This window comes from Mobula birostris, chromosome 6, assembly GCF_030028105.1.
Source record: "Mobula birostris isolate sMobBir1 chromosome 6, sMobBir1.hap1, whole genome shotgun sequence".
In the NCBI taxonomy this organism is placed as follows: Eukaryota; Metazoa; Chordata; class Chondrichthyes; order Myliobatiformes; family Myliobatidae; genus Mobula; species Mobula birostris.
In genome coordinates, this window is record NC_092375.1 from 81,966,745 (window position 1) to 81,987,836 (window position 21,092).

Genomic DNA, 21,092 nt, shown 5'->3' on the forward strand with positions numbered 1-21,092 from the left:
AGTGTTACCTCCATTTGCCTCCTTGCCTACCTTTTCATTTCAAATTCTCCATTCTCCTTTCCTTGCAATTTATTCCCCTTCTGCTCTTCTTCCCCCCCCCCCCTTTGTCCCCCTCATCATCATCATCTCCCTTTTAATCCTATCTCTCCCTCAAATCTCCACATTCCCCACAGTCTATAGTCCTGGGAGATTATGGAAGATTCAAAGCATGACTTTTGAAATGCCTGTTTAATGTGTATGTTGCCTCACACCTCATGGGATAAAATATCACTACATTGGTGCTTCCCTCGGCTTGAGTCTTTGTTAGTGTTCCAATGTTCACAGTACCTTTAAACATCTATTTTCAAACTGATCAATTAGATATTATCATTGCAATTTATGGGAGTTTGCTCGTGCAAGTTGGTTATTCCAGCTACTGTGTTTCAAAAGTACTCTGTTGGCTCTGAGGAGGTTTGTGACATTCTGAGAGGGTTGAGGGGGCTGAATAAATGTTATGTAGGTGGAATGCTTTCCTGCAGGAGTCTGTTACATGGTGAATGCTTAAAAGGTCCACTGGCATTGATTGGCATGTGTGGCCTTCCTGTTGCCAAAGTCTGTGGGCTTACTCTTGCTATACTGCTGATTCTGATTCACAAATTGGAGTTAAGTTGAAAGAGTTAATTTGTTAACTTGACTCGGGGCAGAAGGCTTGTACCAGCGATCTATCCTGCTGTGATTTAAAAAGGGAACCCAACTCTGTTAAAATGCTAGTAATTCAGTGCCAGCTAAATGCAATCCTGATGTTTCTGTCAACTTGCTCTGCTTTTTCCCAGAGTAATTCAACAGGGGATTGTAAATTTTTCATAAGCGTGGGGATTGTATTCTTAAACTGTACCAAAAAATGACTCATCAGCAAATAGTTTTCCAGTCCAGAAGAATCACATTAGTGAACAAACGCATTACTGCTCTTGTAAACCCAGTGCTGTATGTTGTCTGTTCCATGGGCTAAGCAACCCACTGATAACGTTATTGGGATACGGTTCAAAAAGGGTGGATACTTTGGAAAGGTGGGATACTATTTGAAAAAGGTGCTTGTAGATTCAAGTCCTTCTTGGTACCAGGATTCAGACCATATCCTAAACCAAAGCTTTGTGTGATTTGTTAGATAAATATCACAGTAATGTCAGCTAAATACTTCATTATTTAGATTTTTCTGATAAACGATTTGCTGCAGACGGTGGCCTGTGGCTTCCCTGTCCAAGCTGAGTGGAATTGCCTGTATGACCTGGCACTTTCGCAGTGTGACTGGAGTTCCTCTGGGGCAGGATAGTTACAGCATATCTGGGCTGGAGTTACTGGAGGCAATTCGACGCAAGGGAGTCGAGGTGTGGAAAGATCCAAGGTTGGATCAATTTAAGAGCTGAGCCGAATTGGAAAGGTCTGATACAGGCCTTATCGAGGCGATGGAGCCCAAGCCCGAGGGCGAGGAATGACGCAAGATTTGAACAATTTAAGTGAGATGGTTGGGGTGCTGGGGTCAGAGGTTGGTTCGACTCTCTGCTCCGTGGGGCCTCCTTGACTGAGGACTTCTGAATCGGCTTTTGTGGAGTTCCGAATCAGCTGTAGTGATGCCTGGTGCTATGCACGTCAGTTCGGAATGCTGTCTGTTTGCTTTATTCTTCACACAGTTTGGTTTTTCCCTCTCTGTGCATCGGGTGTTCAACAGTCTTCTTTTGTTTTTAATGGGTTCTGTTGAAGTTCTTTGTTTCATGGCTGCCTGTAAGGAGGTGAACCTCAAAGCTGTATAAAGTATACTTGCTTAGATAGTAAGTGTACTTTGAACTTTGAACATGGTCTGGCACAGAGATCCAATCTTTGAAAAGTTCAATTTATGTTGAGATAAAAACAAGGTGTTAGTGGGGCTCCCTCTTAGCAATCAACTAGGAACTGCCGACCCTGATGTTGCCACATCCCAGCTCAGGAGCTCTTGATTCTACAGCCTTCCCCATGCTAGTTCCCTGCCAGCCATTGTGCTGACCAGAGCATGATCTACTAAACTTGTTTCCTTCCATCTCACTGTGGTGCCTGAAGCCAGTGAAAGGACGTTGAGCAGTTAAAGCTTGTAAGGTCAGTTCTTCTGTGCAAGAAGTTTTTTAAAGTGGGAGACCCAGAGAAATTTTGATTTATTGTCCCACAGCACACCTCCAGTTGCTTGTGCTTTTACAGATACCGAAGAAATTTCTTGAACATTGCATGTTCCACATATGTGGTGTTGGAGGAGTGCAAATACTTGGGTGTTCACCTGGACAACAGACTTGACTGGAAGACCAACAGTGAGGCTGTTTACAAGAAGGGGATGAGCAGACTCTATTTTCTAAGGACACTGAGATCCTTCAATGTGTGCAGCAGGATGTTGGAGATCTTTTACCAATTTGTTGTAGTGAGTGCAGTCTTCTTTGCAACTTCGTGTTGGGGGAGCAGCATCGGTGCTGGTGATGCAAAAAAGGCTAAGTAAACTCATCAAAAGGGCTGGATCCATCCTTGCCTACAACCCGACCTCTTTTGACTTAGTGGTGGAGAGGAGGCCACTAAGCAAACTGTTATCCATTATAGACAATCTGGCACATCCTCTCCATGACCTACTGAGTAAGCAGCGGAGCCCCCTTTCACACACATTCATTCAGCTCTACTGTCACACGGATTATTACAGAAGATCTGTCCTACCAAAAACAATAAGCATAGCTCATCTCTATACAACAGGAGACCACACATTATAATACTGTTTCATTATTTTGCACATTGGTAAATTATTATTGTGTATATTATTATTCTGTACTTTATTATTAATTAAGTTGGTACACTGCTAAGTACGTCTATAAATGTTGCTGCTGTAACAAAATAATTTCACACTCGGTATCAGTAAAGTATTTATTATTATTATGTTCCCATATGAGATAGAAAGACTTTGCCCTGTGAAATCTTTGCCAACTTTCTGCTCACGGAGCAATGCAAGTTGCCAGTTAATTCCCTATTACCATTCTTCCCACATTGCCATCAAGAACCATTCCTCCCTGAAGATTCAGTCAATCACCTCTCACTAAAGCAATTACAGTGACCAATTGACCTGCTAATCTAAGCATAGAAGTGAAGTGTTGAACCTGGATTGCTGGTGCTTTAGATCAAAAGGTCTGCCAGCTGTGCCACTGTGGCACCCATTTGTTCTGCTATGCCAAAATATCCTGTTGTTTGCAGAAGCTTGCTGTGCACAAATTGGCAACCGCATTTCCCACATTACAGTCGGGATCACACCTTGGAGCATTGTGTTGTGAAGCACCTTGGGACAGCCGGAAAGAAAATAAAGGAGACTACAAAATGTAGGTCTTTTGTTTAACAATTTTGAATTTAATTTTAATTAAGTCCATACAGCTATGCCTTATTTCTGTGGCTTGCAGTTCAATAAAGCCAATTCAAGATCTGTAGCTTCAAATTTAATATATGGGCAGTGAGACAATCTTGTTGAAGATCTTTTCATAGCAATCTGGCTCCCGATGGCATGCATCACAGTTAGCTTCTGGCAACCAAGTCCAGCTCCTAGCCTTCACATATGACTTAGTTACTAACCCCAGCGGAATCATTTCTGCTGACAGGAAAAGGGCCAAAGGCAGGTTACTTGCATTGGGCAGGTGGGGCTTGTCAGCCGTGGTTGGCAGCTCATCTAGAAGGAAGACTGGTCTCAAATCTCTGCTGCCTTGCAGCTATACCCATTCATGGGGAAGGCTTCAGGAGTAAACCCTGAGGAAAAGTCTGAAGATGGAGTCCCTGAGGCCATCCTATGGTGCCTGGCACTGTGGGCGCCACTGTGCCAAACTGTACCAGTCTTTGCCATTCTTTGCATGGACCAGGGAGCCTGCTTTCTGGGCAACAGCTTATTCTCTATATTGTATCGCCCTGGCTGCCATATTGATCACGTAGAGAGCTAGACGAAGCATTCATGCTCGACACCGACCAATTAAGGGCCTACAGCTGTCCTGAGACAAGGCTCTAAAATGGCAACTTTAAGTGTGATATTAGGAGACGTTCATCTTCCACCTGGACAACCACCCAATAGCAGATGATAAAGAGTGATAAAGTATTTCATGACAGTACTACCAATCTTCAATTAGTGTTATAATATATTTTCTCATGATGACAACCCTAGGGTCCAAAACGTGATGCATTTTTCAACCTTGTGACAGCCAGAAGCATTCTGTAGACAATGAATGTTTGAAGTGTTGCCGTGTATGAAGCATGGCGCCAACTTTGTACAGTAAACACCCACAAAAAAAGCAATGTAATAAAGCACAGACAATTTTTAGCGCCATTAATTGAACAGTAAATCATCGCTAAGGTAGCAGGGATAACTTCTCTGTTTTTCAGATGGTCATGAGTTCCGTTGTGTCAGCAAGTAGACACAGATGTTGCCTCAATTTAAGCTCTTGCCCGAAGTAAGGCAGCAATTAAAAGTTCAGTTGTTCATCTGACATAGTGCAAAGGAATCCTTGTAACCACTGTGTATAAATATTTTGTGTTCACAATTGAAGAGGGTAGATCTGTTGTTCTTCAGCAAAAGCTGCATGATTATGAACTCTTGCAAGTAAGAACCATCTTATCTACTTTTCCCAAGACTCTGTTTCTGCTGCTTTAATGTGGAATGAACTACTTACCACACTGTCGAGATAGAGCATTTGCAGCACACGCAATGGAGGTGCAAGAAATTCTGCAGATGCTGCAAATCTTGAGCAACACACACAGACACAAAGTTATGGAGGAATTTTGAAGACCAGGCGGCACTTATGGGTGGGGTGGGGGTGGGGGATAGACAGTTGGTGTTTGGGCTGAGACTTTTCACCAGGACTGGAAAGAAGGGGAGCAGAAACCAGAATAAGTTGGGGAGAGTGGGCGAGTACAAGCTGGCAGGTGATAGGTGAAACCAGGTGTGTGGGTGGGGGAGGGAGGATGATGTAAGAAGCTGGAAGGCGAAAGGTGGAAGAGATAAAGGCTTGAAGAAGAAGGCATCTGATAGGAGAGGACAGTGGACCATGGAAAAAGGGAAGGAGGAGTGGAACCAGAAGGAAGTGATAGTTAGTTTGTGAGGGCAGGTGCAGAGAAGAGAAGGGATGAGAGGGTAACTGGAAAGGGAATGGAAAAAGAAATGGGGGGGGAATATGGGGAGTAATTATTGGAAGTTAGAGAAATCAATGTCCATGCCATCAGGTAGGAATATGAAGTATTGCTTCTCCAGCCTGAGTGTGGCCTCATTGTGGCAGTAGAGAAGGTCATGAACAGACATACCAGTATGGGAATGGGAAATCAAATTGAAATAGGTAACCTTCGGGAGATCCTGCCCTGGGGAAATGTGCCTAGAGTGGGATTCCGTTGGAGATATCGAAAGATGAGGAGAATGATATGCTGGATACAGAGGCTTATGGGTGGTAGGTAAGGACAAGGGGATCCCCATCCCTGTTACAATGATGGCAGACCGGGATGAGAGCAGATGTGCAGGAAGTGGAGGAGATGCAGGTGAGGACAGCATTGAAAACAAAAAGAGGACATTTCTGGTGTTCTGGAATTGGAATGGAAAATAAAACATCCCTGATGTTTGATGTGGCAGTGACGGAGAAGCTGAGAGAAGGGAAAACTGTTTTTACAGTTGACAGGGTAGAAAGAGGTATATGTCAAAATAACTGTGAGAGTAAAAGATGTCAATAGATAGTCTGTCTCTGGAGATGGAGACAGAACGATCAAGACAGTGAGAGTTGTCAGACGTGTCAAATAAATTTGGAGGCAACATTAGGGGCAAAGTTGATGAAATTGACGAGCTCAGCAAGGGTGTATGAAGCAGCACCAATGCAGTTGTCGGTGTAGTGAAGAAAAAGTTGGGAAGCGTTACCGGCATAGGCTTGGAATATAGAATGTTCCGTGTATCTGACAAAAAGGCAGGCAGTGCTGGGGCCCATGTCAGTGTGTATGGCAACATCTGGCATTGAAGAAAATGAGATGAGCTGAAAGAGAAGTTATTGAAGGTGAAAGCCAGTTCAGCCAGACAGAAGAGGGTGGTGTTAGAGGGGAAGTAGATAGGTCTGTTGTCTAGCGTGTGCAAATTCTTTAGGTATCGATATTACTGTACTGTGCACATGTGCATGCCTGCGTGCACGTCCGACACCTAATAGTCATAGTCATACTTTATTGATCCCAAGGGAACTTGGTTTTCATTACAGTTGCACCATAAATAATTAAATAGTAATAAAACCATAAATAATTAAATAGTAATATGTAAATTATGCCAGGAAATAAGTCCAGGACCAGCCTATTGGCTCAGGGTGTCTGACCCTCCAAGGGAGGAATTGTAAAGTTTGATAGCCACAGATAAATAGATAATTTTCGTTGAATTATGACTTGCACTTGTAATTTAGTTCTGATTCAGTGTACTATAGATAGAACTTGCCTTGAGCTGGGCAGTGTAATAGGTTATGCAAATTTTGTTTATCATGCTTTTGCAAGTGGGCCATTAACAAAGCAGGCTTGGAACATGAAAATCTCTCAGTCTGTCAGACCTCTCCTAAAGCACCTGTGGCTCTTTCATTCTTGGATCCACCCCTTTATCATTTAATAATTGAATAATGCAACATTCAGATTTGCATTTTTCCTTTCCTTTTCATATTCTTCTTAGATTTGCACCCAATCATTTACTAGCCCTTGAGGTTAAGTGGATAATGTTGTCTTTTGTATTCTCTACAGTTTATCTTATCCATTACTTGTGATGAAGAAAGGGGCTATTAAGCCCGTTGGCTCCATGTTAGCTCTTTGCAAGGCAAGTTCATCAGTCCTATTTCCCTCATTGTATTTCCCCTGTAACCTTACAACTCATTATTTCTCAATCACCCATCAAGTTCCCTTTGACTCATTTGCTTATATTAAGGGATGAGCTGCTATGGCCAGTTAACCTGTCAGCATATTTTTGGGATGTGAACTGAAGGCGGAGCACCCAGTGGAAACTGCTGAGGTCACAGAGCGAATGTACAGACTCCACACTGGCAGAACTGGACCAAGTCAGGGCTGCTGGCGCCTCTGTATCACTTTGGTACATGGGAAGCGCTCAGAGGAATGATTGAGTTATTTTCATATTATCTTTTACTTTGGACGAATCACCTGCTTGTCAGGGTGACACAGTGGTGGAGCTGGTAGTGCTGCCGCCTCATGGCTCTCCGGCAGATTGTGTTCAGTTCTGACTTCTGGTGTGCCTGTGGAGCTTGTACATTTTTTCCGTCACGACCCGAGTCTCCCTGGGTCCCTGGTGTCCTCCCATAACCTGCAGATATTCTGGTGGGTTATTTGACCAGGGTAGTCGGTGAAGGCAGTAGGAAAATTAGAGGGGAGTTGATGTGTATCGGAGAGAGGAGGAAGCAAGTGGGGAGTGGGATTGATTGGACTGTTCTGAGGGCCTGCATAGACTTGATGGTCTTATGGTCTCCACTTATATAGCAGGACATACAGAAATATGAGCTGCTGTAAATGGTCCCAAGACACTACTTTGAGGGAGCTTTTCAGGGTGTGCATACCCTCAACCAGCATAAAACTGATTGAGTGATTATTATCATCACAGTGCCTAACAATTGGCTGCTCTGTACCCTACATTACAAATATGATTACTGATCAGAAGTAGCAAGCTTGTCATGCACTTTGGGATGTCTCAAGGCTGCGAAAGATGGATAAGTTTCATGTTATGTTTTGTCAGTACTGCAATTCAAATCGCTATTATTACATCACTACTTTTTTATGAAAAGGGAGATCACATTACTTACGAGTACAAAAACCTACTGCTTCTAGATGGATTGCCATTTCTGTGACTGCAGTTTCTCATTAATATAGTTGACATCTGAAGTGGCCCATTCAGGGCAATTAGACATGCACAATCAGTTAATTTTTGAGCGTATATGTCTGATAAAATCGGAGGTTATCTTGCTTGTTGTAATGTGATAAGTTGTTTAAACACAATCAATAGCAATAGCAAAAATGGTTTTCAGTGGCTGCATTTCCCAGAATTATTCTCTCCCTTTCCTTTGTTTATCCAGAAAATGTTTTGGTAAAATGCAGCTGGGAATCATGAAGTGGAAGCTATTTGCATGGTGAGGAGTGACATGTTTATCTTTGAGGGTTCATTTGTACAGTTCATGCTTTCTGAAAGTCAGATCAAAGATTCAAAGAGATCAACCGCATTGGAGGAGGCCAGTTCGCCATTATTGGCTCATTGGGACAATGATTCAACTCATTCTGCACCATTCCTCTTTACTCAATTTACTGCAAATGCACTTGTTTCCTTTGGAGGTTACTGCTGAATCTATTGATAACCAACTTTTAGAATGATGCTTGCCAAAAGTACACACTTAGCTGAACAAGAATTCCTTCTCATTTTGTTAAGCTGTCATCAACCAACAATTCCTTCTGCCTTTTGATTCTCACGTATGTATGACACGAATTTTCTAACCTGTTTCCAGTAAAACATTTTCATCTTCCTTTCTCTGTCTAAACCACTAGGTTTTGAGAACCTAAATTAGTCTCTATATAACCACCTCAGGTTATACACTCTCTGCTTTCATCCTCGCTAGGTTCTCCACAGTTTTGAGTTTCCTGTGTAGACTACTGTGCAAATACTGTACATCAACTCCCAGACATTGAGATCTGGAGATATTTCATGATCTTCTTGTCTGTTTTGTCATCTTTTAGTCATAGTTAGTTGGAAACCTTGCTGGTACTTTGTATTCGTAGTCTGCAATGAAATGCTGGCACCCTGGAGTAATCACAATCTTGTGAATTTAGAAATGCACTGGATTGCTAGATGTAACAGTTACTCAAGAGACTGACTGAAGTAGAGAGTAAGCTGGATGAACTTTAAAAATAAAGGGATATTGCTGAGTTTAAGCAAGAGATGATTAGCAGTATGATTAGCAACTTGTGTTTTGAGGAATTTACAGTACTGTGCAAAACTCTTAGGCATATATGTATAGTTGGGGTGCCTAAGACTTTTGCTCAGTACCATACATGTGAACATGGAGCAGAGAGCGAGTTTGTAAATCTGACAGGAATAAAGGATGTTGGGATTAGTGAGGGAGGAGTGCCATGGGAGGGATGTGGGACAGGTGCAGACGAGGAGTACCAGGGTGGGGCATGGTGCAGGTGCAGGCACACCCAGCTCTGAGACACCAGGCAAGGTCAGTTGATTCCAAACAACTGGCTTATTGATCATTGCAGAATGTCTCTCTAGTGTTTTTCCGCTCCCTGTGCCTCTCTGTTCCCGTTTTCCCAATCATGGTTTCCCTCTCCTGGCTCCCTTCCCACTCTCAGTCCACAATAGAGACCCATTTCAGAATCAGGTTTATGATCACTCACATATATCATGAAATGTGTTTTCTGTGGCAGCAGTACAGCAACAATACATAAAATTACTACAGTAATGTTCAAAAATCTTAGGCAACCTGGCTATATATATATATTCCTAAGACTTTTTCACAGTACTGTACAACACTTCTGAGAAAAGAAGACGTTGAAACGGTTACAAGGCTGAATAATAAAATCAGGGTTAATTAAACTCCTGAAATTCTGGGACCAAGTCTCTTGAGAGCTTGGTGACTGGGATGTTGATCCAGAGGAAGAGGCTGCACACCACCACCCAGAGGCCAGAATGTATAATTGCAACAGTCAGGTAGCATCTCTCAGCACTGCACTAAAAATCCTGTTTTGATTGCCTGTACTTCAAAACTGAGTTTGTCAACTAGTGTCGACCCAGGAAGTCCCAGCTGTTGCTAATCTGAATCATCAAACAGATGCCAGAGTTGTTGCCGTGGGAACTTGTGCTTTTTCCTGTGATGCAACAGATTGTATTCCAGATTTTTTGTCAGAAGAAGGACGCCCCACCTACTCCTTCCATACTCATCAGGTTTTGTGAGAAGATTACATCTTGCCTAGTTGAGTTACTTTGTCTTCCTCTGGGATCTGGACCAAGATTTCTTCATAGTCAGGAGTAGATTTCCTTGGCACCTTCCATCACTTCCAGGGTCTGATGATCCCAACATGCTGATTCAAGATTCAAAGATTCAAGATTCAAAAAACTTTGTCATTCTAAGCATACATCAGCTCTGCAGGGCAGAATGAGACAGCGTTTCTCAGGGGCAGTGCAATCATAACATAACAAACGCAACACTATATAATAAACATAACAATAAATAGTTATCACAACAGCCACATGTCAGTTAAAATCAGTTATAAGTGTCCAGTGCAAGTTAAAAGTGTCCAAAGCCGAGTCAGGTGGAGCAGCTATTTAGCAGTCTGACTGCCTGTGGGAGGAAGCTGTTCAGTAGCCTTGTGGTTTTAGTTTTGATGCTCCTGTAACATTTGCCTGATGGCAGAAGAACAGACAGTTCATGGAGAGGGTGTGAGGGGTCTTTAATGATGTACCGTGTCTTCTGGAGGCATCGACTCTGAAAGAGGTCTTGGAGAGAAGGTAGGGAGACCCCAATAACCTTCTCTGCTCCCCTAACCACCCTCTGCAAGGCTTTTTTGTCAACAGCACTGCAGCTGGAGTACCAGGTTGTGATGCAAAAGGTCAGCACACTCTTAACCACGCCTCTGTAGAATGTAGTTAAGATGTTAGTGGGGAGTGACGCTTGTTTAAGCTTCCTCAGAAAGTGCAATCTCTGCTGGGCCCGTTTCACAAGCCCAGTGGTGTTCCTGGACCAGGTGAGATTGTCCGAGATCTGCACCCCAAAGAACTTGATGTTTTCCACTCTCTCCACTGTGGAGCCACTGATGCTGAGGGGTGTGTGCTCAGGCTGAGACCGTCTGAAATCGATGATCATCTCCTTGGTTTTGGTGACATTAAGCATCAAGTTGTTATCCCTGCACCAGCTCTCTAGGTGTTTGACATCTTCCATATTAGTATGATGAAGGGTCATAAGGCATGTACAGTTTAACAGAGAGAATTGCTGAGTCACTAGACTCACTTATTCTTGACAGAAAACTTTATATTGAACCAGCCGTAATGATAAGCAATTCCTATAATTTTAATGTTAGTTTTACGCAGGGAGATCAGACCTTGACTCCATAAAAATGAAAGAAATGCCGTTACTGTCCATGACATGTTGCTTGTCAGAGAAGTGAGCTTGTTGGTGACTCTGCTCTCATTTATTTTAGTTGGGAGCTAATGTTGAGGAAGAGTTGGTTACTAGGGTGCCTTGTGTGTACAGTGCATACTGCAGCTGTGGTGTTCTAATGGTAGAAAGCGGGGATGTTTAAGTGACAGTCAGCAGAAGGACTTCCCTGTTTCATTATCCTGCATACATTGCAAAATTTATACTGTAATACTATTACATTGATGCCCATGGATTTTAGAGCTAGAGAACGTACTGTTAAAATCACATGACGCGAATGACCATGATAAGGGGCGTTTGATGGCTCAGGACCTGTACCCAATGGAGTTTAGATGAATGAAGGGGAATCTGATGGAAACCTATTAAATATTAAAAGGCCTAGATAGAGTGGACATGGAGAGGATGCGTCCTTTAGTGGGGGAGTCTAGGACCAGCGGGCACAGCTTCAGAATAGAGGACGTCCCTTTAAAACAGAAATGAGGAGGAACTTCTTAAGCTAGAGGGTGGTGAAGCTGTGGAATTCATTGCCACTGATGGCTGTGGAGGCCGAATAATGGGGTATATTTAAAGTGGAGGCTGATGGCTTTTGATTTCTAAGGGTGTCAAAGGCTATAGGGAGAAGGCAGTAGAATGGGATTGAGAGGGATGATGAATGTCGGAGCAGACCAAATGGGCTGAATAGCCTAATTCTGCTTCTGTGTCCTCCGGTCTAATACATGTAGTAAGGAAGATTTAAACACCGTACAGTACAGATCTAGATATTGTGCAGTACACCTTTTGAGCAAATGTTTTCTGGAGTCTGGCTGTAAATTTCACATTCATACTCTACTTCGATAAATATGTTTACTTACTTTGCTACTTTATTTTCAGATGGGCAAAAACGGAAGAAATCCCTGAGGCGGAAGTTGGACTCACTGGGCAAAGAAAAGAACAAGGACAAAGGTGAAAAATACAATTCAATTAAAAATGATTTGAGTGAATCAATCCTTTGAAACTTGACACTTGCATGGTTGAAACTTAAACACTTACAGTGCCTTGAAAAGTGTTCAACCCCACAACTACTTTCACATTTTACTCTCATTTTCGAAATTTAAAATATATTGAAGTAGGATTTTTGAACTAATCTACAAAGCATTGTGCATCATGTCAAATCAAAAGAAAAATTCCAAAACCTGTCAATAATTTACTAAAAATTAAAAACCAGAATTGTGTGGCTGAAAAAGTATTCATCCCCTTTGGTGATTGCTACACTAATTTCCTCAGATACATTATATAGTATTACCTCCCAACTCATCCAATTAATTGATGTAGGTCGCCTGTTTTCAATGAATTCATGAGAATAAATACTCTCTCCCTCTGCAAGCTCCAACAATATGGTAGATTTTCAATCGTCCAAACCAAAATGAAGACAAAAGAGCATTCTAGACATGTCCGGAAAATGATTGTAAAGAAGCACAAATCTCGGGAAGGATATAAGACTATCTAAGAGGCACTGACCGTACCTCCAAGTTCGGTGCAGTCCATCGGAAAGAAGTGGAATAACATATGAAACCGCAGCCACATTGCCTAGGTCCAGCCACCCCTCTAAACTTAGTCGCCGGAGAAGAATGGCACTTATAAGAAAGACTACTGTGACGCCAACAGTCACGCTGAGCAAGCTGCAGAAGTCAGTGGCTGCAACTGGAGATGAAGCTCATGGCTTCACGGTCTCCAAGGCCTTGCACAAAAAGGGTATTTATGGAAGAGTGGCAAGGAAGAACCCTGGCAAAAAAAACTCATCCTTGCCCATAAAGACTTGCAAATTGTCACTTAGATGATACTGTAAAGGTGTGGAAGAAAGTCTTGTGATTGGATGAGACCAAAGTGGAACTTTTTGGCCTCAACACTAAGTGGTACCTATAACACCATCCCATGGTGGAGGTAGCATCATGCCATGGGGATACTTTTTGGCAGCAGGGATTGGAAATCTGGTCATGATTGATAGGTAGATGAACGCTGCTAAATACAGAGAAATCGTGGGTAAAACCTGCTAGTCTCTGCCAGAAAGCTTAAACTGGGGAGGAAGTTCATCTTTCAGCAGGACAATGAACCAAACCACACTGCCAAAGCAATCATGGAGTGGCTTCAAATTGAAGAAAACTGATGTCCTTGAGTGGTCCAGTCAGAGTCCTGAACTTAACCTGATCAAACATCTCTGGCAAGACCTCAAGATTGCTGTCCACTGCAGCTCCCTCTACTAACTTGGCACAGTTTGAGCAATTTTGCAAGGAGGGATGGCAAATCTTGCTCCATCACGTTGTGCAAAGCTAGTAAAGACTTATCCAAAAAGACTTCTGGCTGTAATAGCTGTGAGAGCTGGTTCATTTAGGTACTGAGCAAAGGGGGATGAGTACTTTTGAGCTGCTGACATCTACTGTTTTTGGATTTTTAGTTTTTCATGCTTTACAATTTTTCCTCCTGTGTAAAAAGGAGCATGTGACTCGTAGATTAAAATTCTCAGTTAAATTGATCAAAATCCTTGGTTGTAATACTCATATATGTGAGCAGTGGGTTGGGGGCTGAATACTTTAACAAGGTACTGTAAGTCTTTGTTAACATCACCAGCTTAGAATAAAAATTAAACTCAATTTTCCAACCTTGAACTCCATCAGAAATGTAAAAGTAATCATCCTTATATTCTGAGGTTAGGTTCTGGTTAGTAAGTTAAACAGTGGCTTTGATTAAAACTAAATCAAATTTATAACTTACTAAGACACTATAATAAAGAAAGTTAATGGTGTATAAGTGGTCCAAATTGACGGGGTGTTGTTGGAAGGTTTTAGTGCTGAAGAACGTTGCAGAGATGGGGTGGCGTCACTAGGAGAGTTTTGAAAGATTTTAATTTTTGCAATGCATGTGTAGTGTAACGTGTCAGTTGAACTCTGAAACTTATCTACATGAGGAAGATATAGGTTTGAAGAAGGAGCAGAGAATGTATTCAACTAATAAGTTTTCCAGAATGTAGAACTATTGTGCTAAAATGGCAGCAAAAACTGTCAGTGGTGTGGATGCTCGATGTAAACGTGCTTTGCTACCAGATCATTGGGTGAGGTGAGCACATGAAATTTGAAACTGGGGGAAGGATCTTGAAACGAGATGTTTTGGGATAAGATGAGATGGTGTTAATCAGTGAATTCTGGGGTGATGGGAGAGTGATATAGCACAGGTTAAATTGTTCTGATCACCTTGGAAAGACCAGTCTATAAAAGAATTTAATTATTGGGTTTAGTACTTGGTGACTATTGAACAAGAAAATGATTGGCCCTGTGCATCATCTGTTAAGAGTTGACATGTTTGTAAGTCAGGAAGGTAAAAGAGCCTGCCAGGAAATTAGTGAGGCAAGTTTCATGGAAGGTTCCATGACACCAGTTGATGAGATTTGAATTGCATTGTCAATAATCTCAGTCTGTCATCAATGAGCTATGTAAAGTTTGTGATATGAAGAGCTGATTTTTCCCCCCTGACTGATTCTATTTGAGAATTATGGGGTTTGCTTCTTTCACTCTCATTTTCTCTGAAATAAAAACATAATCTTGTGTAGTTTGTTGACAAAGTTTGTGTTAATAACTAGTGGGACTGTATGATATTCCCTAGTGCCCAATTTATACTTATCTGAGTTTAACCACACTTGGCTGCATGGACTCCAGTGCACTGAAGATAGATTGATGGCAGTAGAGTCACTGCATGAGTTGGGGAAGGGCAGACTGAAATATTTTTTCAAATCTTTTATAAAACTTAAATATTCCGAAGGTAGTAATTCATGTTTTTTTTTGGAACATCAGCTCACCTGCCATCTTGATGTATTGCAGGCCTTGGGACTAAACACTATGTCAACAATTTCAACCACCCTTTCCTGACTGTGTCTCAGACATCCCACCCTGCAAAAACTCATTTCAGGGAGGTAGCACCATCAATTTGCAGGAGACTCCCGGAAGAGTAGGATGTCTGCAATAGAGTAGCTCCTTAGCAGCCAGCCAGCTAGTTTAAATAATGTTAGCTATGCTAATGAATGAATGACACCTGTTAAACTCACCTCAACATGTCTTTTACAGTCTTAACCCACCATGGGCAATAGAAAATTCACTGTTGTAAACAGTGCAGCGAGCAACACTGTCATTATTTTTGACCCCTATTAGGCAGGGACACACTTTAGTGTAGTCTGGGGTGACGTACGTTTTATATTTTTTTTGGAACACTCTGCCACTCTGACTTTTTTTGGAACTCCCTTGCTTTTGCTCTCGCTCTCTTTCTCTATTGCACGCTCACTCACGCTCGCTGTCTTGCGCTTGCTTTCTCGCTCTTGCTCTCTCTCGCTCTCTCGTGCTTGCTTTCTCGCTCTTGCTCTCTGGCGCTTGCTTTCTCGCTCACTCTCGCACTTGCTTTCTCACTCGAGCGCGCGCTCTCTTGCTCTTGTCACTCTCACTCGCGCTCGCTCTCTCGCTCTCTCTTGCACGTTCTCTCATGCTCGCTCTCAAAAAAAATCAATTTCTGGGACATTGTATATAATTTGCGGGCATCAGGGAGCCACTATTAATTTGCGGAAGACTCCCGGAACTTCCGGGAGAGATGGGATGTCTGGTGTCTGAACCAGTCAAGTCTGATATAAGGTGGATATTAACTCAATTAACTTGCAATATTAACTTAATTTTTGTCTCTTGAGATGCTGCCTGATGTGCTGAGTATTTTCAACATTATTTGTTTTTTTTGTAGACCAAGTCGCTGCTGTGTTCTGTATATCACAATTCCAGGAGAATTGTTTCATCTTTGCACTGGTCTGATTCATCTTTCTCTTTCTCTGATTAACAATCATTCACTTCCTTCTCTTAGATAGAAGAGAATCTGAAAAATCACCTGAAATATTCCCCACCCCGTGACTGATGTTTTCTCGGTTCTCGTTTCCCCTTCTCCTTTTAACAGTTGTTTTGTTGCATACTTTTCCTTGTATATGAAATGTTCTGTCTCTCCACAGATGTTGCCTGGCCTGCTGTGTATTCCTAAAGTAATGAGTTTTTATTTTTGATTTTCACAATTTGCCTTTTTATGGTCTTTTAATGATAATTTAATTTCTTGGGCAAGTACAAGATTGGGTATAGAGCCACAGCAGGTGAATGGTATTCAGGTACTACCAGCCGTGATCCAACCGAATAACAATGAAAGTTAATATCCTCTTCCCCTTCAGCAGAGGTGAGCCTGTGTTGTGCATTATTTTCTCAGGGCATTCCATCTCTCCTTCAGGAACTGACAAATAGTACCTTAAATAGGGATGCTAGCTGCTCATGAAGACTTGGATTTTAATTAGCATATGGCTTTTTTTGCTTCCCGTTGGTTAGGGCGACAGTTAGCATGGAGTCAAAGTTGCTCATAGTTGAGGAGATCTGCAAAGTACTCTTTGCAGATGATGCTTACTTCCCTGTTTCATTAGGTTCTTGTCTCATTTTATCTGGGGTCATGGTATTTAGACCATAGATAACTTGGACAGCATTGCCCTATCACGGTCATCAGCGGTTTACAGGGCCTTCTGTGCTCATTATACTCAACAGTGCTTCTTTAGGTCACTGACTTGTTTTCTGGACCCCCACCTTCACGTGCCTGATGAGTTGTTCCTTGTTGCTTTGCTGCATGTTTGGACTTACAGTCCTTAAAAACCTTGTGTTTGCAGGTAAGTAGCTCCTCTGTCTCCTAGTCACTCATCAAACCAGTGCTCGTGCCTTCTGGTAGATAAGCTGTAACTATTTGCAGGAGCATATTACAATGGATTTAAGGACTGCTGTGGCTTTTGTTGATTGTCAGTTGTCAGGTTGTCTGTGAGGTGCTGTCTGAGAAGGACTACCCTTGAGATGTGCTGTCGATTTACTGGTACAGAAATTTCGGTTGCTTCCATTGTACTAGACTCAACTTTTGGGGTCAGCAGGGCTGTATCCATCATGGTGTGGGTGATTCCAACATCATAGTTTCTTGCTTGGATGTGCTATTGCCTGTACCATGGATGTTGCCATTAATGTCCTTGACTTGACAATGAAACAGGGTTACGATTAAAACAAGTACATGCTTCACTTATTTTGTTTAGGTAGCATCTTTGTCGGAGTCAGTGTTTGCTATGCCCACATTAAGGATCAAAGCCTGCCAGACAATTGTGTCTTGTCAGACCCTGACATTGAAATCGCCCAGGAGGATCAGTCCTTTTCCTTCTGAGGGTTCTGCTTTTCCACAGCTGGAATGGAATTTTTTCCTTTGCTGTGTCTGTAGCTCCAGGTTTGTGGCAGGGTGCTGGTTTAGCAATAGACTGAGCTGAAGGGTGAGCTCTTGATGTAGTAGCTGCAAGTTCTGAGATGGCAGAAGGTTAGGCGTGTGCATATTTTTGCCCAGTGGTGTCTCCTTGTTTAACTATATACACTTCTCCTTGTCTCCTCTTAACCTCAATCCTTCCTGTTCCAGACATCCCACCCTGCAAAAACTCAGTTCAGGGAGGTAGCACCATCAATTTGCTGGAGACTCCCGGAACTTCCAGGAGAGGTGGGATGTCTGCAATAGAGTAGCTCCTTAGCAGCCAGCCAGCTAGTTTATTTAACGTTAACTATGCTAATGAACAAATGACACCTGTTAAACTTACCTCAACATGTCTTTTACAGTCTTAACCCACCATGGGCAATAGAAAAGTCACTGTTACAAACAGTGTAGCTAGCAACACTGTCATTATTTTGACCCCTATTAGGCAGGGGTACACTTTAGTGTAGTCTGGAGTGACGTATGTTTTATATATTTTTTTGGAACACTCTGCCATGGCGCGCTCTCACTCGCTCGCTCGCGCTGTCTCTCTCTCTCGTAGTCGCTTGCGCACTCTCTCGGGCTCTCGCTTTCTCTCTCACTCTCTCGCTCGCTGTCTCTCTCGTAGTCGCTCTCGCGCTCTCTCTTGCTTTTTGTCGCTCGCTCGCTCTCAAAAAATTGATGTCTGTGATATTGTATATAATTTGCGGGCATCAGGGAGCCACTATTAATATGCGGGAGACTCCCGGAACTTCCTGGAGAGGTTGGATGTCTACTGTTCCTGAATCTCTTCCCCCTTTACTCTGCTCCAACCTTCCCTCAGTCACCCTCTTGCATTCTTCCTCTATCTTGCATCTTGATGGTCGGTCCCCTACTTCTTTCCCAAAAGGCCCATCTTTGGCAGCAGTTATGTTTTGAAATTAATGATTATACCAGGGTTCTGTTCTGGACAACTGTATATAACCCAAACAGTTCACGTCAAAAATGTGGCTTCCTGGCAATACATTTAACTAAAAAGTTAGGCCAATGTGTAGTTGAACCAGTGCATTTTGCACAACCATTCAGAGTTTGCCATGAACCAAGTTCCAGACCCCGACATTGGCCAATCCATCCTGCTGATCTCCTAAATGCCCGCCCATATGATTGGGGTTTACAGAAGTTGAGCATTCAGAACCTGGGGAAGACTTGCAGTGTGAATGAAATTAGTAGAGGAGGCAGATTTGTATGTTCAGTCTGTAATAGTTTGGCACCTTCAGTAGTAACAATGTGACAAACTTGATAATGAGGCGTGCAATTATTATTGGATAATAAATTATTTTAGTGATGCTTTATGCCTATTTAAGTATTAAACTACAAGTATATTTGCAAACAAATCTTACCACAATATCCTGCTTTTTTTTTTGCAATTGAAGTTATAGTTGTGGAGAAGTATTGGAAAGAATGTTTTGCTACATTTGCATTTTATCTCTTGATGACCCTCCTTTATTTACTGCCAGTCGGGGAAATCTGGTCCAGAAGGCATGAGGCAATGAAAATAAATGTAAGGCAGTTAATGGCATTGTGTTAAGTTGTTAGCAACACAGAACTTTTCCTAACAACTATCGCCACGTGACTTTGATAATGCCTCTTTAAAAGATGGAAAGGTTCCATGGTCTAACTCACAAGTGAATTTCCAGAATGTTTGGTGATACTGGAGCAGTTCCACTTTAAAGATGCTTGGAAGTTTCATTTTCATGGGTGTGTTTATGCTATAGAGAGGTTTTTTTTAATTAGCTTTAAATAGCAGGCATTTAAAATTAATAATGCTATCTTGCAATACTTATCACCTCATCAGTAAGTGTGAAAAGTGAAGTCTGAGAAAATCTTCATATGAACATCTTTTCCAAATTTAGATATTAATCTTTTTTGGATTCCTGTGTCACTTGTTCTTTTCCAATGGCTTGAAAAATAATGATCTTTTAAATACCTATCTGATTCCCTTTTGAAGGCACTGATTCTGTTCTCATACTTTCATGGAAGTGAATTCCAGTAAAAATAACATGTTCTGCACACACCCTACTTAATTGTTCTGCTCAGTATTTTCTATCTGCATTAAAATAATCTTGATGGATACTGCTGAGGTACCAGAGATTGAAGAATAGATGCTGCCCAGGTTCCATGGAAAACCCACATATTCTTCCTTGAGTAATGTTTTGGAATCTCTTGCACCAATTAAGAGCCTTTATATTCATCTAATGTAGTGTTTTTAACTGAAAATCAATACAGCTCTCTTCAGTGCCACAACAAAGTACAGCCCTCAAGATGTGCTGCTAACCTGAGGAATCACAAGCTTCTGATTTTGGAAGTCCATAAAACATAGGAGTGGAATTAAGCCATTTGGCCCATCGAGGCCACTCTACCATTCAATCATGATTGATTTATTATCCCTCTACCTCATTCTCTTGCCTTACCCCTATAACCTTTGATGGCCTTATTAATCAAGAACCTATCAACCTCCACTTTAAATATACTCAATGACTTGGCCTCCACAGCTATCTGTGACAATGATTCACCAACCTCTGGCTAAGGGAATTACTCCACTTTGTTTTAAAGGATGTCCTTCTACACTGAGGCTGTGCCCTCTGGTCTTAGACTCTCCCACTATTGGAAACATCCTCTTCGCATCTAGGCCTTCCTAGATTCACACCAGAATGCTCCATTTAGCCATTGCATACCGCTTTGAATGTGGCAGAAGTTCCTTGAGAAGAAAAAATATCTTTTGACATTAAGTTGAAACTTTACAAATTCCTTAATTTCATAAATTTTTCACTAGGTACAATTTGGACTGGATGGAATTCATGGAGTATAGAAAGCTCCCTGTTCTGAGCAAGGAACAGGTTGAATAAATTTATTCTATAGTTGCTATCCTTGCCAATTGCCATCAGAGTAATACAGTGATCAAGATTAATACACAGTGCTAGAGGAACTCAGCAGGCCAGGCAGCTTCTATGGAAAAGAGTAAACATTCGACGTTTTGGGCCGGGACCCTTCATCAGAACTGGGGAGAAACAGATGAGGAGTCTGAGTAAGAAGGTGGGAGGAGGGATGGTGTGTTGCTTGGATTTCCAGCATCTGCAGATTTTCTCTGTCAGTGATCAAAAAGGCCCACTAGGTCAGTGCTGACCAAGCAACCATCTACAATAATCCTACTCTAATCCCACTTTGCTTTCCCCACTGTCCAATCAGCTTGTTACAGATTCTACCTACTCCATTTTGGGCTTTGTTGGGCAATAAACAACGTTCTTCAACAGGGGAATAACAGGTTTGTAGAACAAACCATTATTTGGAGTTGTGAAGGCCTTTTCCAGCCTTGTTGGTTTAAGTGGAAGTGTGCATTTGTGCCTACCGTTGTTTCTGCAAATGCTATCTTCTGCATCTCACTAAGCTTAAACTGACAAAAGAATACTGTCAGTCCTTAGATACATGAATGATTGACTCTCATGTGTGAAGAATTAACGATCTTGTATTAATAGCTAATGGAGGACTTGCAGCAAGTTCTTTTAAACCCTGCTGTGAACATTTTAAACCCAAACTTCTTTATTGGTAGTAGTGATTATCAGCAACCCACAGTAACTTAAAGATGAGAGG

At 42.0% G+C, this 21,092-nt stretch overlaps 1 protein-coding gene across 6 annotated transcripts in view; it reads left to right on the plus strand.

The window, feature by feature from the left end:
• The window catches only part of LOC140199142 (rho GTPase-activating protein 6), a 565,740-nt gene that overhangs the window by 448,303 nt on the left and 96,345 nt on the right, over positions 1 to 21,092 (plus strand). For all 6 annotated transcript variants that reach the window (XM_072260734.1, XM_072260739.1, XM_072260737.1 and 3 more), the window contains exon 3: positions 12,033 to 12,104. In XM_072260734.1, coding sequence (XP_072116835.1) covers positions 12,033 to 12,104 — 72 coding nt within the window. The remainder of the gene's footprint in view (positions 1 to 12,032; positions 12,105 to 21,092) is intronic.